Source organism: Salvelinus alpinus, chromosome 5 (genome assembly GCF_045679555.1).
Source record: "Salvelinus alpinus chromosome 5, SLU_Salpinus.1, whole genome shotgun sequence".
Classification (NCBI taxonomy): Eukaryota; Metazoa; Chordata; class Actinopteri; order Salmoniformes; family Salmonidae; genus Salvelinus; species Salvelinus alpinus.
The window spans coordinates 44,937,007-44,954,100 of record NC_092090.1 but is presented as its reverse complement, the minus strand read 5'-3'; the positions used below and the strand labels follow the sequence as shown (position 1 = coordinate 44,954,100).

Genomic DNA, 17,094 nt, shown 5'->3' with positions numbered 1-17,094 from the left:
CTAATGTTGTTATAGATTAATTTGCTTTATTATACAACTCCAAATATTCAGATCATTAGGCTATTCACACACAGACAGTGCTTTGAGGAAATTACTGTCTTCTGTTCTCAGTATGATGTTGAACAGACCAACAAAAGAAAATATGTACACTATGGCCAAAACTTCACTGGGCCTCTCATTTGACAAGACCCCTTTTTACCCTTTTAGTACATAAACGTCTTTAGACTGTACTTACAATGTGTGACAATTGGTACTGTGTGAAGACCAGACATGCAATTAGACATGCACTGTTAAAAGGCGTGTTGCGCGAGATAGGCAACAAAATCAAAGGGTACCCCGAGGGGAATGTGACAATGACCTATAGGTTCAAGGATTGAACAGATTTACAAACACAAACCACCAACAAAAGTAGCATAAAATGAGACTGAAGTTCAGTTATTTTATCTGATAAACCAACAAATAATAATCTTGTTACAAGATACCAAGTCAGACACTGCTGAACAGGACAATCCAAACTATGTTGAACATGTAGTTTTGTACAATATGTACTTTACAAACAGGCTGTCAAAAGACAAGCCACATTGTGGCACCACACATTAACCCACAGAGCAGAGGGCCAAAATGACAACACAGAAAATGTGGCATCTAATATTGAACAAACTGTTTTCTGTGTGCTAGCTCAGTATGTTAACCCTCATTATCGCTAGTGATGGGTCAAACATGATCAAAGCAGATGAATCATCCACACAGCTATTCACTTTCATTGGTTTCTCTCCAACACTATTGTTTCTATCATTTGACTGTCACAGAAGCTTCCTCTAATCAAACATTTGATTGACATCAACTTCAGAGGTAGCACCACTGATTGAATACTCAGACTTATCAAAGGCATGGACAGGTGTGTCCCCAACATGGATCTCTATGGATATAGATGAGTCATTGCAGCTGTTCTGATGAAATTAGGAATCTCAGGTTCTCCAATGTGTAGTCACTCTGACTGACCGTGGTCTGTATTAAACCTGAGTGAGTATAGATTAGATTTGGTTAGGGTTCCTCAGCTTTTCACGCCAAGGCTCCAGTCTCAATTGACATTTGAGTCTCAATTGACATTTGATACATTTGGTTAGGGGCCTTTCACTACACAACCCCCATTCTATTAACCATCCATCCACCTTCAGTGAGACATCTGTGAAGGGCCACGATTGGTGGCAACGGACATCATACCAAGGGTGGAAGCTACCAGGGAAGCTGCGTGTTCCCCTAAACAGGTACAGGTGTCCAGTAGGGAACGTGTGCGAGCGGTCAGTGTCAGAGAGGCAGAGATGACCTCATAGGCCTCCAGGGGAAGGGCCCGCCGTGAGATGAGCACATCCAGCAGGTTGTTGAGTCGTCCCTCCGTCATGCCTCGAATGATGCCCTCACGCCTCTCGCGCAGGATACGACAGGAGCTCACCGCTATCGGAGTCGGAGACACACACCGTGCAGCTGCTGACAAGGAGGGAGGGGGAAGTTTCAGGGATGATACAAACACGATGATATCACATCTCTCACACACACTTATAAAACACAAATCATGTAGAGGGGACCTTGAGAAAAATACTGGGACAACTCAGAGAAAGAGTACAAGAGAGAAGTAGTAGCTATCTGATATGAAAGACAGTAATACGTACAGGAGATAATTTCACTGAAGACTGAAATTCATAGCCCTACTAAACAAGTTACCCTCTTATTCAACACATTAAATCACCATCATAAATGTCTAGTAGCCATGTATTGCTTAAAAATATATATATAATAATTTGACTCCGAGCATTTACTGGGACAACAGACAATTTAGAGCGAAACAAAGATCCTCAAGGGAGGAAACGCATTGGGTAAAGATAAGACTGTGAAAGGATGGCCATGCAGGAAACCAGCAATCCTCAAAACTGCTTACTGTGCACATACAAACACACAGAGGGAGGCACTGTTTATAACGTCTACTCATTTTCATATTGCTTTACTTTGTCTTCACCTTTTTCAGCAACATTTAAGAAACATGCGAGTAAAAGACAAGTCTATTCTAGATAGCTACAATCTGAGACTGTACATAAGTTTGCAGACAAAACGGGGTAATAGGTGGGAGGTCTAAGCTTAAACACATTTCCTACCATGGGAGCTGGCAGTGGGCTGGTTGAGAGGGCTCTGTCTGAGGGCTTTGGAGGGGCTGGAGGAGAGTGGGGGTGGTGGGCTCTGTCTCTGGGCGACACTTCCTGTCCCTCTGGGATGCTCAGGACCCGGGCCACTGCTAGGACTGGTGGAAGACACCACACAGCCAGTCACACAGACTGGGGAGAGACACGTTGCTGTTAGACTGTCCGAGATAAGGTATAAATGAATCATTACTTAATAAAGAAGATAAGAGGGTGGTTTCGCTGACAACAAACTGAGCACATTCACAAACTGCTCTCATTATTGATCAGTTTTAAGTTCTTACCCTGACAGTGCCTCCTCTGGGATGCTTCCCCTGTATATATGGCTGTAGGGGGACTAGGGAGTGTTTCACTAGGGCAGGAAGTCTGTGGTAAGGGCAGTGTCTTGTTGCCCACACATTTAGTGTCTCCGGAACCAGCGCAGGCCTAGTATGAGATATGTAAATATTGTTTTCAATGTAATAGACATCACAAGCATTAAGTACAATCAGAATATCACAAAAAATGTGAACCAAGCTCACCACTAGGTTGTTTATCTCAATGGGAATATCCTTCACAGGATGGATTTTAGAGTCATGTAGCGCCCTCTCCTGGTAAAGGGACAGAAATCACATACACATGTTTGCTCATGATTAGTGACGGGTCTATTTACTGTTTTCAGTAGTAACTGTTGACAGATTAAAAGCACATGAAACATATCCTGATTCCCTCAGTCAAAAAAAACCCTGATAGCAGATCAGGGTTGTGGACATGGAGAATATCGGACTTCGGAGTGTAATAGAACTTATTAAATGAGGATGATCCGTACCTTGCTTTCCCTCACCCTGAGGGTAGCCCTTTTCATTTCATCGGGATCAAAGGTTGCTATGGCACTCCTCAGTTCCAGTGCACAGTCTGTGGACAGAGAGCAAGAGAAAGAAGAGGACATGAGAAAGATGTCCTGACAAAGTAAACATCGCATTGGCCATAATGCACCAAAAGTTCACATTTATTTTAATACCCACATGACAGTCATAGGCAATGAAATACATGGATATGGACTAACATCAGAAAATAAACAGTTACACACAATTTAGATGAGAAGACTCAAAGAGTCTTATTGACTAAGTGGCAGAAGTAGGGCATGGGATTGGATCTCTCAGTCTCGGCATGTGGAACAGAGACGAAGTGGGTGCTGCAAGAGGTTCTGCCTGTCACCTGTCCTTAACAGGCAGGTAGGTAACCAGTCAAGGACGGGGGTCTTGTAGGGAGAGATCAAAGTCCAGGCACAGCTGCTCTCTTCACCATTGTATATCTATACTCTGATTCACCCTCACAGACAGACTTACCCTCTGCTGTTGGACGGCTGTGTGGGTTAGTGCTCCAGCAGCTGGTCATCAGCCGGGAGAGTGTATGGCAGTGGGGTACATGCTTGGGTAGCAGCTCATCCTCCAGGCCTGAACCAACCCCATCCTCACTTGAAAGCAGCTGGAGCAAATCTGCTTGGGTATAGACATTGACATGATGTGTTACAAGTACTAAACGTCATACAATATTGAGACTGTATGATATACGGCCAGGTATAGCCTAGGCTCCGCTGATAGAAACAAGAGCTGTTCTTTGAACAGACGGAAATAAATAGAAACACACCTCCACATGGTTGTCTTCTGTTCAAAGTCTCCCACAGCAGCACACCAAAGCTAAAGAGAGAAGATGTTAATTGGGTAGCTGCATGGTCATTAGTAAAGGCATCTGTAGAAGTGGTAAACCCCTCCTTCCCCACCTGGTAAATTTAATTGGTGAATATGACTGTTTGAAGTGGCAGGATCATGAAAGGTGACCTCACCTGTACATGTCTGCCTCCACAGAGGGTGCGGTCCCTGTCAGAGTCTCAGGAGACAGGTACACCAAGTCCCTGAAGCAGGGCCCTCCTCCAGCAGAGAGAGAGGAGCCAACCCTCCACTCCCTGGGCAGGCCCCAGTCACTCACCTGGAGGTAGGAACATGAACATAAACATCCACACACAAACCGACAAAAACATCTGCTCCAACACAGACTCAAACCTACATATGTACACTGTAAAGCTTACACCTGTAACTGTTCACAATACACCATATACCATCAATCAAATGGAGTTCTTTCTCACATTAGTTTCACTACTCAGAGAGAAGATTTTTGTTTCTGTACTGCAGGACTGGGTCAGTTATCAGTCACTGTTCTCTACCTTGGCCCGGTACTGCTGGTCCAGGAGAACATTGGTGGGTTTCAGGGCCTGGTGGGGGAGTGGTATGCAGTGGAGGTGGCACAACCCCTCTGCCACATCTAATAGGATGCCAAGCCTGAAACTCATGGGTAGACCTGGATACAGCTGGGTCTGACAGGGATAACAAGGGTTACAATCATTCAACATGAACTCTATTCACTTCCATAAAATGGATCATAAATAAATGGGAATTGAAAATGACTTGTGGGGAAAAAAGCACATGACAACACAAAGTTGAAATTGTGAACTGAAAATACTAAAGAATTCAACATGATCATGACAACTTACTGTATGTAAACACAGTTTAACCACAGACAGTCTAAGTCATGTGCAGTGGATTGAAGTCACACGTCTACTGTCTGAAGTTATGTTTCAGCCAGGGCACTTTCTCCTGAACCAGGAAAAGCTCTTTGTGTAAATAAGGCAGTGATAGTGCTGATGACAGATAGATCTATTTTTGCATCAGCCAGGGGCTTTCCAGACACAGCATGTGGGTGACAAGCACAGCATTGTTCTCCATGAAGACACAGGAATTGTAAATAAAGCAATCAAAAGTACATTATTTGATTCACTTTATATGTGTCTATCGAAGCTCTGACCAGCAGTTTGTTGATATACACTGAGATTACACAACTTTAAGAACACCTGCTCTTTCTATGACAGACTGACCAGGTGAATCCAGGTGAAAGCTATGATCCCTTATTGATGTCAATTGTTAAATCCACTTAAATCAGTGTAGATGAAGGGGAGGAGACCAGTGAAAGAAGGATTTTTAAGCCTTTAGACAATTGAGACATGGATTGTGTGCGTGCCATGGTGAATGGGCAAGACAAAATATTTAAGTGCCTTTGAACGGGGTATGGTAGTAGGTGCCAGGCGAACCGGTTTGTCAAGAACTGTAACGTTGCTGGGTTTTTCCTGCTCAACAGTTTGTGTATCAAGAATGGTCCACCACCCAAAGGACATCCAGCCAACTTGACACAACTGTGGGAAGCATTGAAGTCAACATTGGCCAGCATTCCCTGTGTAACGTTTTCTGACACCTTGTAGAGTCCATGCCCTGACAAATTGAGGCTGTTCTGAGGGCAAAGGGGGGAGGGCTGCGACTCAATATTAGGAAGGTGTTCCTAATGTTTGGTATACTCTGTGTACACTGTAGGCCGCAACCAAGGGAAAAGTTGCAGAACCAAGTTAGATTCATCAATTAGCCTACGGCCACACACTATACATGCATATTCATATTTGAGTTCGACTTAGTGCTCATATATTATACTGACCTGGTATAGTAGAGAGTGTAGAGAGCCCTCAGGCATCCAGTCATACAGCAGGCCCATCAGACACCAGGCCTTGTACACACCCAGAGGAACTAAAACCCTCTCTGAATGGACTTTTCTGACCACAGCCACGTCTCCCATCCACTCAGTCCACTCACTGTGCAGAATATATACACATATGCAGTAAACACATATAAAACACACAAACCCTCAAAAACACAGAGAGAGAGAGAGGCCTCTATAGCCTGTCTTCTCTCGAGAGCCAGGTCTGCCTATGTGCCCACTGCCCACAAAATGAGGTGGAAACAGATGCACTTCCTAACCTGCTGCCAAATGTATGACCATATTAGAGAGACATATTTCCCTCAGATTACACAGACCCACAAAGAATTTGAAAACAAATAACATTTTGATAAACTCCCATATCTATTATGTTTAATACCAGTGTGCCATCACAGCAGCAATATTTGTAACCTGATGCCACAAGAAAAGAGCAACCAGTGAAGCATAAACACCATTGTAAATACATACTATATTTATCTGTCTATTTATTTTCCCTTTTGTTGCCTACTTCAGCTATTTGCATATTGTTGCAACACGTACATGGCTAGTAATAACACTTTTAAAATGTCTCTATTATTTAGAAACTTTTGTGAGTGTAATGTTTACTGTTCATTTCTGATTGTTTATTTCACTTTTGTTTATGATCTATTCCACTTACTTTGGCAATGTAAACATGTTTCCCATCCCAATAAAGCCATTTGACTTGACTTGAGAGAGAGAGACTTTGTCATTACATTTGAGTTTGAGATATGCTAATTTTACCTTCGACTTGCAGTGCGAGACGACAGGAGCTTGATTGATACCTGTAGCTCTGTTCTCCGGTAAGTACCCCGAAGACACCCGCCTGCGCTGGTTCGGCACAAGATCACATTTAGCACGTCCTCTTCACGAACAGTTTCCACCGCCATCTGATAGGAACAGAAACCAGTCGACTCAATAATAATATAACTTATTTTTATTTTTATCTTGCTTGTTGCTCTGCCATGGGGTTAATGTATTTGTCTTTCACTGCACTGACAAATTGAACAGCAAGCAGCGAGTTGCCGCGTGTGCTATAATGACAGTGTGTTTACATCTACACGATTGGCTGCTTTGTTCACGGAAATCCCCTGGCTAGCTACGTAGGAAATATAAAATGAGGGATGAAGTCTTTTTTTTTACGCTGTCAATGATGTAACAACGGATAAAGGAGGCGGCATAACTTCAATTTGAGAGAGAGTAAGAGAGGGGGAATACAATACATCACACCAGACTGATCTACAGCTAGGCTACAAATAGGCTTGAACAACTCCTGATTCAACTATCCACTGGGCAAAAACTGGTTGAATCAACGTTGTTTCTACGTGATTTCAACCCCCCAAAATCTACATAGCTATGTTTAATCAACGTTTAATCAAACAAAAAGTCATCAATATAAGGGCATTTCGTCATTTTTCACCCAACGTTTAACCTAAATGCAATGACAGTGAATATTTCTGTTGATTTCACTCTGAATTCATGTTAGTTGACAACTCAACTAAATGTAAATCAAAACTAGACGTTAAACTGACCTCTGTGCCTAGTGGGTACTGACTCCTGAACAACTCATTCCGCTGATAATGTGTGAAGTAAACTGGGAATTTCCCAACTCTGACCCCTAACAGCACTTTACAGGAGGCATGGGGAAATCCTTTTCAGCCCTTTCACTTTTGCATCTGTCAGTCAAGAATGAAGTAGTTTTGGGAACAAAGTAGCCTTAAGGCAATTATTCCATGGTAACAGAATTACGCTGATGTTGTCACTTTAAAATGTACACCAAACAAAACCCATTGATTTCAAAGTTTAACAAACCAGAGAACTCTAAAGATACAAATTTGCTGAAAGGAATCTGCGTAAATAGAAAATATACCAGTTTCAGGGGACAAAAATGTTGACAGCTGCGCCATACCGGTTGCAAAATAAATACAGAGATTTGATGTACCGATTCCATGGCACATGGTTTATGTATGCAAAAATGTATATGTAAAATGTATATGTAAAATCTACATTGTAGAATAATAGTGAAGACATCAAAACTATGAAATAACACATATGGAAGTGTAGTAACCAAAAAGTGTTAAACAAATCAAAATATATTTTATATTTGAGATTCTTCAAAGCAGCCACCCTTTGCCTTGATTACAGCTTTGCACAATCTTGGCATTCTCTCAACCAGCTTCATGAGGTAGTGACCTGGAATGTATTTGAATTAACAGGTGTGCCGGGTTAAAAGGTTCATTTGCGAAATTTCTTTCCTTCTTAATGCGTTTGAGCCAATCAGTTGTGCTGTGACAAGGTAGGGGTGGTATACAGAAGATAGCCCTATTTGGTAAAAGACCAAGTCCATATTATGGCAATAACAGCTAAAATAAGCAAAGAGAAATGACATGCCATCAATACTTTAAGACATGAAGGTCAGTCAATCCGTAACATTTCAAGAACTTTGAAAGTTTCTTCAAGTGCAGTCGCAAAAACCATCAAGCGCTATGATGAAACTGGCTCTCATGAGGACCGCCACAGAAAAGGGAAGACCCAGAGTTACATCTGCTGCAGAGGATAAGTTCATTAGATTTACCAGCCTCAGAAATTGGCAATTAACTGCACCTCAGATTGCACCTCACAGAGTTCAAGTAACAGACACATCTCAACATCAACTGTTCAGAGGAGACTGCGTGAATCAGGCTTTTATGGTCAAATTGCTGCAAAGAAACTAAAGGACACCAATAACAAGAAGAAACTTGTTTGGGCCAAGAAACACAAGCAATGGACATTAGAAATCTGTCCTTTGGTCTAATGAGTCCAAATGTGAGATCTTTGGTTCCAACCGCCATGTCTTTGTGAGACGCAGAGTAGGTGAACAGATGATCTCCCCATGTGTGTTTCCCACTGTGAAGCATGGAGGAGGTGTGATGGTGCTTTGCTGTCTGTGATTTATTTAGAATTCAAGGGACACTAAACCAGCATGGCTACCACAGCAATCTGCAGCGATAAGCCATCCCATCTGGTTAGCGTTTAGTGGGACTATCATTTGTTTTTCTACAGGACCATGACCCAACACACATCCAGGCTGTGTAAGGGCTTTTTGACTAAGGAGGAAAGTGATGGAGTGCTGCATCATATGACCTGGCCTCATCCCAATTGAGATGGTTTGGGATGAGTTGGACCGGAGAGTGAAGAGTGAAGGAAAAGCAGCCAACAAGTGCTCAGCATATGCGGGAACTCCTTCAAGACTGTTGGAAAATCATTCCAGGTGAAGCTGGCTGAGAGAATGACAAGAGTGTGGAAAGCTATCCATCAAGGCAAAAGGTGGCTACTTTGAAGAATCTCAAATATAAAATATATTTGGATTTGTTTAACACTTTTTGGGTTACTACATGATTCCATATGTGTTATTTAATAGTTTTGATGTCTTCACAATTATTCTCCAATGTATAAAATAGTAAAAATAAAGAAAAACCCTTGAATGAGTAGGTATGTCCAAACTTTTGACTGGTACTGTATATGTAGGAGAAAAGCTGTAAAAAAACAAACAAGATGTGTGGTGGTGGATGGGTTAATACAATTTTATTTTTTTAACTCTATGCACAAGGACTACTTTTTAAAATTTCCACTTAACATTTTACAAAAACACATTTACAGGAAGACCTGTGCAGATACAACGTTTGGTAACAGAATTAGTTTTATTCTGTTACCAAACTTTGCATCTGGACAGTTTTTCCAGTAAATGTTTTTTGTTTGTTTGTTTTACTGAGTAACTTGTTCAAAGTAGTCATTCTGCATAGAGTTGTATGGTTTGTTAACATTTTAAATAAATGGTTTTTGTTTCGCATACATTTTTAAGTGACAAAATGGAGTCTCAGCGTAATTCTGTTCCCATGGAATTTTTACCTTTATTTAACCAGGTAGACCAGTTGAGAACAAGTTATCATTTACAACTGCGACCTGGCCAAGATAAAGCAAAGCAGTCCGACAAAAACAACCGTTACACATGGGATAAACAAACGTACAGTCAATAACACAATAGAAAAATCTATGTACTGTACAGTGTGTGCAAATGTAGTAAGATTAGGGAGTCAATAATGTCTCCCGGGTGGCGCAGTGGTCTAGGGCACTGCATCGCAGTGCTAGCTGCGCCACCAGAGTCTCTGGGTTCGCGCCCAGGCTCTGTCGCAGCCGGCCGCAACCGGGAGATCCGTGGGGCGACGCACAATTGGCATAGCGTCGTCCGGGTTAGGGAGGGTTTGGCCGGTAGGGATATCCTTGTCTCAGTATGTAAAAAAATAAATAAAAATGTAATAAAATGTATGCACTCTACTGTAAGTCGCTCTGGATAAGAGCGTCTGCTAAATGACTAAAATGTAAATGTAAATGTAATAAATAGGCCATAGAGGCAAAATAATTACAATTTAGCATTAACACTGGAGTGATATATGTACAGATGATGATGTGCAAGTAGATACTGGGGTGCAAAAAAAAAAATAACAATATGTGGATGAGGTAGTTGGGTGTGCTATTTACAGATGGGCTGTGTACAGGTACAGTGATCAGTAAGCTGCTCTGACAGCTGATGCTTAAAGTTAGAGAGGGAGATATACGTTGCCAGCTTCAGTGATTTTTGCAATTCGTTCCAGTCATTGGCAGCAGAGAACTGGAAGGAAAGGCGGCCAAAGGAGGTGTTGGCTTTGGGGATGACCAGTGAAATATACCTGCTGGAGCGCGTGCTACGGGTGGGTGTTGCTATGGTGACCAGTGAGGTGAGATAAGGCGGGGCTTTACCTAGCAAAGACTTATAGATGACCTGGAGCCAGTGGGTTTGGCGATGAATATGTAGTGAGGGCCAGCCAACAAGAGCATACAGGTCGCATTGATGGGTAGTATATGGGGCTTTGGTGACAAAACGGATGGCACTGTGATAGGCAAATTGGATGTAGTCTAGTAGAGTGTGGTAGGCTGTTTTGTAAATGACATCGCCGAAGTCAAGGATCGGTAGGATAGTCAGTTTTACGAGGGTATGTTTGGCAGCATGAGAGGAAGCTTTGTTGCGAAATAGGAAGCCGATTCTAGATTTAATTTTGGATTGGAGATGCTTAATGTGAGTCTGGAAGGAGAGTTTACAGTCTAGCCAGACACCTAGGTATTTGTAGTTGTTCACATATTCTGTCAGAGCCGTCCAGAGTAGTGATGCTAGTCGGGCGGGCAGGTGCGGGCAGCTATCGGTTGAAGAGCATGCATTTAGTTTTACTAGCATTTAAAAGCAGCTGGAGGCCACGGAAGGAGTGTTGTATGGCATTGAAGCTTGTTTGGAGGTTTGTTAACACAGTGTCCAAAGAAGGGCTAGATGTATACAGAATGATGTCTTCTGTGTAGAGGTTGATCAGAGAATCACCAGCAGCAAGAGCGACATCATTGATATATTGAACCCTGTGGCACCCCCATAGAGACTGGCAGAGGTTCGGACAACAGGCCCTCCGATTTGAAACAATGAACTCTATCTGAGAAGTAGTTGGTGAACCAGACGAGGCAGTCATTTGAGAAACCAAGGCTATTGAGTCTGCCGATAAGAATGCGGTGATTGACAGAGTCGAAAGCCTTGGCCAGGTCCGTTGAAGACGGCTGCACAGTACTGTCTTTTATCGATGGCGGTTATGATATTGTTTAGAACCTTGAGCGTGGCTGAGGTGCACCCATGACCAGCTCGGAAACCAGATTGCATAGTGGAGAAGGTACGGCAGGTTTCGAAATGGTCGGTGATCTGTTTGTTAACTTGGCTTTTGAAGATTTTAAGGCAGGGCAGGAAGGATATAGGTCTATAGCAGTTTGGGTCTAGAGTGTCTCCCCTTTGAAGAGGGGGATGACCGCGGCAGCTTTCCAATCTTTGAGGATCTCAGACGATAAGAAAGAGAGGTTGAACAGGCTAGTAATAGGGGTTGCAACAATTTCAGCGGATAATTTTAGAAAGAGAGGATCCAGATTGTCTAGCGCAGATGATTTGTAGGGATCCAGATTTTACTGCTCTTTCAGAACATCAGCTGTCTGGATTTGGGTGAAGGAGAAGCAGGGGCGGGGGGCTTGGGCAAGTTTCTGCAGGGGGTGCAGAACTGTTGGCCGGGGTAAGGGTAGCCAGGTGGAAAGCACGGGCAGTTGTAAAAAAAAAATGCTTATTGAAATGATCAATTATCGTAGATTTATCGGTGATGACAGTGCTTCCCTAACCTCAGTGCAGTGGGCAGCTGGGAGGAGGTGCCCTTATTCTCCATGGACTTTACAGTGTTCCAAAACATTTTGGAATTAGTGCTACAGGATGCAAATTTCTGTTTGAAAAAGCTAGCCTTAGCTTTCCTAACTGACTGTGTAAATTGGTTCCTGACTTCCCTGAAAAGTTGCATATCACGGGGGCTATTCGATGCGAATGCAGTACGCCACAGGATGTTTTTGTGCTGGTCAAGGGCAGTCAAGTCTGGGATGAGCCAAGGGCTATATCTGTTCTTAGTTCTACATTTTTTGAATGGGGCATGCTTATTTAAGATGGTGAGGAAAGCACTTACATTTTTATTTTTTGTAACTTTTTTTTGCCCCTAAATGAAAAGCTGATGGGCACTGTTTCAAGGTCAAGGGAGAGATTAGTATAGGCTAAGACTACTAGACACAGGAGGCAAGATGCTTTCCAATAAGTGCAGGATTGATTGAATAAATGTGCCTAGAGTAATCATTGATGACTGCATTGGCATTCATGTGCTTAATAGCAACATTTAAAAAAAAGTTTACATAATGTAAAACTAACATAGGCCTACTTTTCCCCTCCTTCCAAGCAGGAGGGCTGCAACCAACTGACTTTAAATACCATCTGTGTCAGGAAGCCTGTGCTAGTGGAATATACCATCTATCCCTATATAAACAGGGGGCTTCGGGTAAGTAGTCCAATAGTCTATCCACTTTTCTCTTATACACTGTTCAGACAGAATTGACGCTAAACATTTTTTGGGGCCAATGTTTATATGAGCACCTTCCAAACAGTACAATTTTTACCACATTCTTGCCAGCATAAGCCTTTTATGCATCCTGTTCGCATGCCGGCACCTATTGTTTATCAATGGGAGTATATGCTGTTGTGGGTGGGAGTCTATTTTAATAAATCCATTGAATATACACCATCTCAAAGCAATCCATTATGAATTATTTTAGGCAGGTTCTAAGAAACATTATAAGACTAAGAAAAATAGAATAGCATATTTTGAGTTTAATGATGTTACTGGTCTGTGCAGCTTATAGGCTGTGCCATGCAAATTAAATCAATAGTTCATTATTATGTTCATTAAACAAACAAGACACCCATGCCCCTGCACTGATCACAGTCAACACACATATTTTAAAGTAAGAAAATAATGGAATATAACAGAATAAAACAACTTAAGTGTCACGGGAACAGAAAAAAGTGAGATGTTTTGTTGTTGTTTGTTTGTAGCTATCTGTAACTTAGAATCTGCTCTTTCCAATCATGTTAAGAAATCTAACCTGAATGAATTGCGCACAGGCTCATCTAAAAAAGAGAGGTTGTGTGAAGCTGAAGAAGCTCATTCATATTAACCCATCATTCGTTTGCTAATTATTAGGCCTAATAGGCTACTGCAGTAAATCAGAATCAAATCTGTCTTCATCACACCATCACCCGCTTTATTTCCTTTCAAACTCCCCACCAGTTATTTTGGCTGAAGACAGATTTGTAGTTTAAGTGAGAATGTATTTAAATGGTGAGAATAAATGCCTTAAAAACATTTTCTGTTAAGCTTTGTGATTGACAGGGAAAAGTTTGATGTCAGACAACTATAGAATGATCATGATTTAATGTGTGCCAAAGCCGGTGTTGTGCCGAAAAGCTCCCCCCTGCCAGAATTGACCAGTAGTGTGTGCCACAGAAAGTATTTGACTTTAGCCACAAAATTAAGGAAATTAGAAAATAACTGGTGGGGAGTTTGAAAGGAAATAAAGCGGGCGATGGTGTGATGACATTGACTGGTGATGATCAATTTACCGCAGTAGCCTATTAGGCCTAATAATTAGCCAACTAATGATAGGATAATATGAATGAGCTTCTTCAGCTACACATAGCCTGACGTTTCACCACGCATGCCACGTTTTCTACTGTGATTGGTCAACAATGTAGAGCAGAAGCCAAAGGGCTGTGTTGGAGAGGATCAAAACAGCAAGGTATCATGGGTAAATTGTGACTGACTGACCTACAAATAATAATGAGTCGTTATTTATGATGCAAGGTGATTTGTTGATCAGTCAGTCGGCAGTCGCTTTGATGCTCTCGAACACTGTCATTTTCTCCTCTCCACCTGGATAGAATATCATCACCGCCTAGGCTTCATTGAAAATGGATGGGCCACCATGTCCGCCGAGCGCTTTATGTCAGTGCCTTAATAGAGATAGCCAGCTTGTAGTCCTAACCTCTTGCTCGTTCAGCCATCCGATGGCAAAAAATGAATGGGAAAAGAACAGGGTTTTGGGATAAATGTCTTGTTCTACGAGATAATATCAATAAGTTAACATGACCTTTATGAATTATGAAGCCTTTATGTGCTTTTCGGAATCACATAAATACTACATAATTCACAAAATGTGACTAGCTGATGAAGATTCTCATAGAACAAAACGTATAAGATCTCCTACACTTGTTGACCTCATACCTTATTTTCGGCGTTTATCACAAAATCCTACAAAAACATAATTCATTCCACATAGGCTTTGTCCAACGAACCATGGCGGTGTTAGTGCCTACAAAAAGACGCCATTGCTATTTCTCTCTGGATTCACTCATTCTCAAACCCGCGCTCCTTACAGCGCGTGTACACTAGCACACTGTAAATTGCCGCGTACCGCTTAGGCCGCCCAGAGTGGGTCGCTTGTGGGCGTGCTGGCAGTATATGGCAGCACGTTCGATTGTGCGTCAAGAATTCAGCATAGCAACTGGCTATGATAGCTGAGGTTCATAGCTAGGTTCTGAACTAATGTGTATACCAAACATTTTAGGGTCCGTACAGATCGGCTACATAGCTAGCTACACATCCATAGGCATACAGGTATTTTTGTTATTCCTCCACTGCACAATAAGCAAGAAAATAGTTAGCTAGCTACGTTACTTCAGCTGCATTGCATGGCAAATATCAGCAAGGCAAGCTTACAAAATTGTAACATTACATTTGCAGTAAAAGCTTTAACGTTAGCTAGCTAGATTTTTTTACATCCACTGTTTCACAAGATGACAGCCTGGTTAGCTGGTTATTTCAGGAGTCCCTAAAACATTAAACAACCAGAATTACAATTTCATACTCATGTCACAACACCCATAAAGCTAGCCAGCTAGCTGGCTAATGTTAGCTAGTCACCTAGCTTGCTAAATAGCAATTTTTGTAAATTATTTTTTACTAAAAAACATTAGCTAGTTAGCTAATAATACATAGTTTTCGAAATGTATTTACTTACTTTAATAGGTTCTCCCAGCCATGTGGATGATTGGAAACAGGGCAGCAAAGTTTGTCACCAGAGTGTTTTAGAGCATATTACTATTTACCTGTGAATAAATTCATGAAATGGAGAATGGATTAAACGATTTACCCATTTAATAACTTGCTATGCTGAATTCTTAACGTACAATCGAACGTGCTACCAGCACGCCCACAAGCGAGCCACTCTGGCCGGCCTAATCGGATCGCAGCAATTTACCGTGTGCTAAGTGTACACGAGCCGTGGCCTATCCAATCTCCTTCTTCTTCGATGAGGTTTAACGGCGGTTGGCATCCAATAAATGTTGCATTACCGCCACAGACTGAAGTACAACTCCCTTATACTTTGCTCGAAAAAATAAATACATAAACAAAAAGCCTACCATCTAACACAACACTCAAAATGAATAAATAATAATCTAATAATAAAAAATAACAGCACCCTACTCCACTATTTAAATCTATTTAGTCCTACCTCAGGCCAACAACCTGAAAGTATGGGACACCACCACTTAACCCACCCTGTAACTCTTCTGATGTCAAGTCTCGCACACCCAAATACCTCTCTGCAGCTGCCAACACAGTCTCAATTTTGTACAATTTACATTCTATCCCTGCAGTACAGTTGATAACCATTGCTATAAATGCAAAAAATCCAATCTTACTGAAACATATATCACTTGTTGGCCTATCCCCCTGTACTGGTACAGATATACTACTCACACCACTCCTCTCAGGATCCCTCCTCCTTGACCCATCTTCCTCTACTTTCTTCACTGCCTCAGCATATGACAACTTCTCCACTACTCTAACCCTGGAAACCTCAACTTGCCTCTCTTGCACGGGACATTTCTGATCCCCAGCCCCATGGGCACCCCTACAATTAACACATACCACTACTTTCCCCAATGCTACACATTCCTTTGTCTCATGCCCTTCTGCACACTTCTCACACCTAGGAACCTCCCTCCTGCCACATGCCCATAAGCTTGACACCTGTAACAAAGTAATGTATTCGGCACAAAAGCTCATACAAAATAAATTATATTCTAACATCACTTTGTTGGGGAAAGACTCAAAACATCAAAACTCAAAAGAACAGACAATGACTCTTCTGTTTTACCACTCACGCTATCCTGTCTGTGTTGCACCACACGACGTGCATGACAAACACTGGGAATCTTCCCCTCCAGTTGGTCAACTTTTACATTTACTGCTACCCCAGTAATCATTACTTTCAATGGCGCCCTTTTCTTGAGAGCAAAACAATTCACATTTCTTGCCCCCATTCCTTTTAGCCAATCTCCTGAGCTGAGGTCGAATAATCATACTAACCGCACTAACCCTACTATTTGTGACGTAAATTGAGTATGTAGTATATATTCATTAAAGACCTCTACGGGATCGGGTGTCCCTAAACCGGGACAGTTGTTGCTAACGTGCACTAATGTGACTAGAATGATGTTGTATACAACAGCCAACTTTCCGGGACACAGACATGTCTTATATGGGCAGAAAGCTTAAATTCACATTAATCTAACTGCAGTGTCCAATTAACAGTAGCTATTACAGTGAAAAAATACCATGCTATTGTTTGAGGAGAGTGCACAACAACAAAAACTTTTATCAAGGCAACTGGTTTGATACATTTAGCTCTGAAGGTAAATAATGTACTTACATTCAGTAGTCTTGCCCTGATTTGTCATCCTGAGGGTCCCAGAGATAAAATGTAGCATAGTTTCGTTTGATAAAATAAATTTTTATGTTCAAATGTAGGACCTGGTGTCTACAGTTTGATC

At 41.9% G+C, this 17,094-nt stretch overlaps 1 protein-coding gene across 3 annotated transcripts; it reads right to left on the bottom strand.

Moving 5' to 3' along the window:
- Position 1: 1 nt before the first annotated feature.
- Positions 2-15,373, bottom strand: LOC139576232 (receptor-interacting serine/threonine-protein kinase 2-like). Of its 3 annotated transcripts, XM_071402049.1 has the most exons (12): positions 15,276-15,373; positions 6,534-6,679; positions 5,712-5,865; positions 4,396-4,545; positions 4,018-4,160; positions 3,822-3,871; positions 3,521-3,670; positions 3,001-3,086; positions 2,714-2,782; positions 2,477-2,618; positions 2,151-2,327; positions 1,042-1,488 (listed from the first exon to the last, which is right to left on the bottom strand). In XM_071402049.1, exons 2-12 carry the CDS (start codon positions 6,677-6,679, stop codon positions 1,175-1,177), a joined length of 1,581 nt encoding a protein of 526 aa, XP_071258150.1. In that variant the 5' UTR covers positions 15,276-15,373; the 3' UTR covers positions 1,042-1,174. The 3 variants fall into 3 exon arrangements, with proteins under 3 accessions (XP_071258151.1, XP_071258150.1, XP_071258149.1); XM_071402050.1 differs by lacking the exon at positions 15,276-15,373 and having other exon boundaries at positions 2-1,485; positions 6,534-6,815; XM_071402048.1 differs by lacking the exon at positions 15,276-15,373 and having other exon boundaries at positions 6,534-6,815.
- Between the last annotated feature and the right edge of the window lie 1,721 nt (positions 15,374-17,094).

Bases quoted from the DNA above. Each gene is read 5' to 3' on its own strand.
- LOC139576232 (XM_071402049.1), bottom strand. From the start codon at position 6,679: ATGGCGGTGGAAACTGTTCGTGAAGAGGACGTGCTAAATGTGATCTTG. The intron at 3,872-4,017 runs GTGAGGTCACCT...TTCTCTCTTTAG, and splicing joins GTGGAGGCAGACATGTACAG to CTTTGGTGTGCTGCTGTGGG. The intron at 2,783-3,000 runs GTACGGATCATC...TCCCTTTACCAG, and splicing joins TCAGGGTGAGGGAAAGCAAG to GAGAGGGCGCTACATGACTC.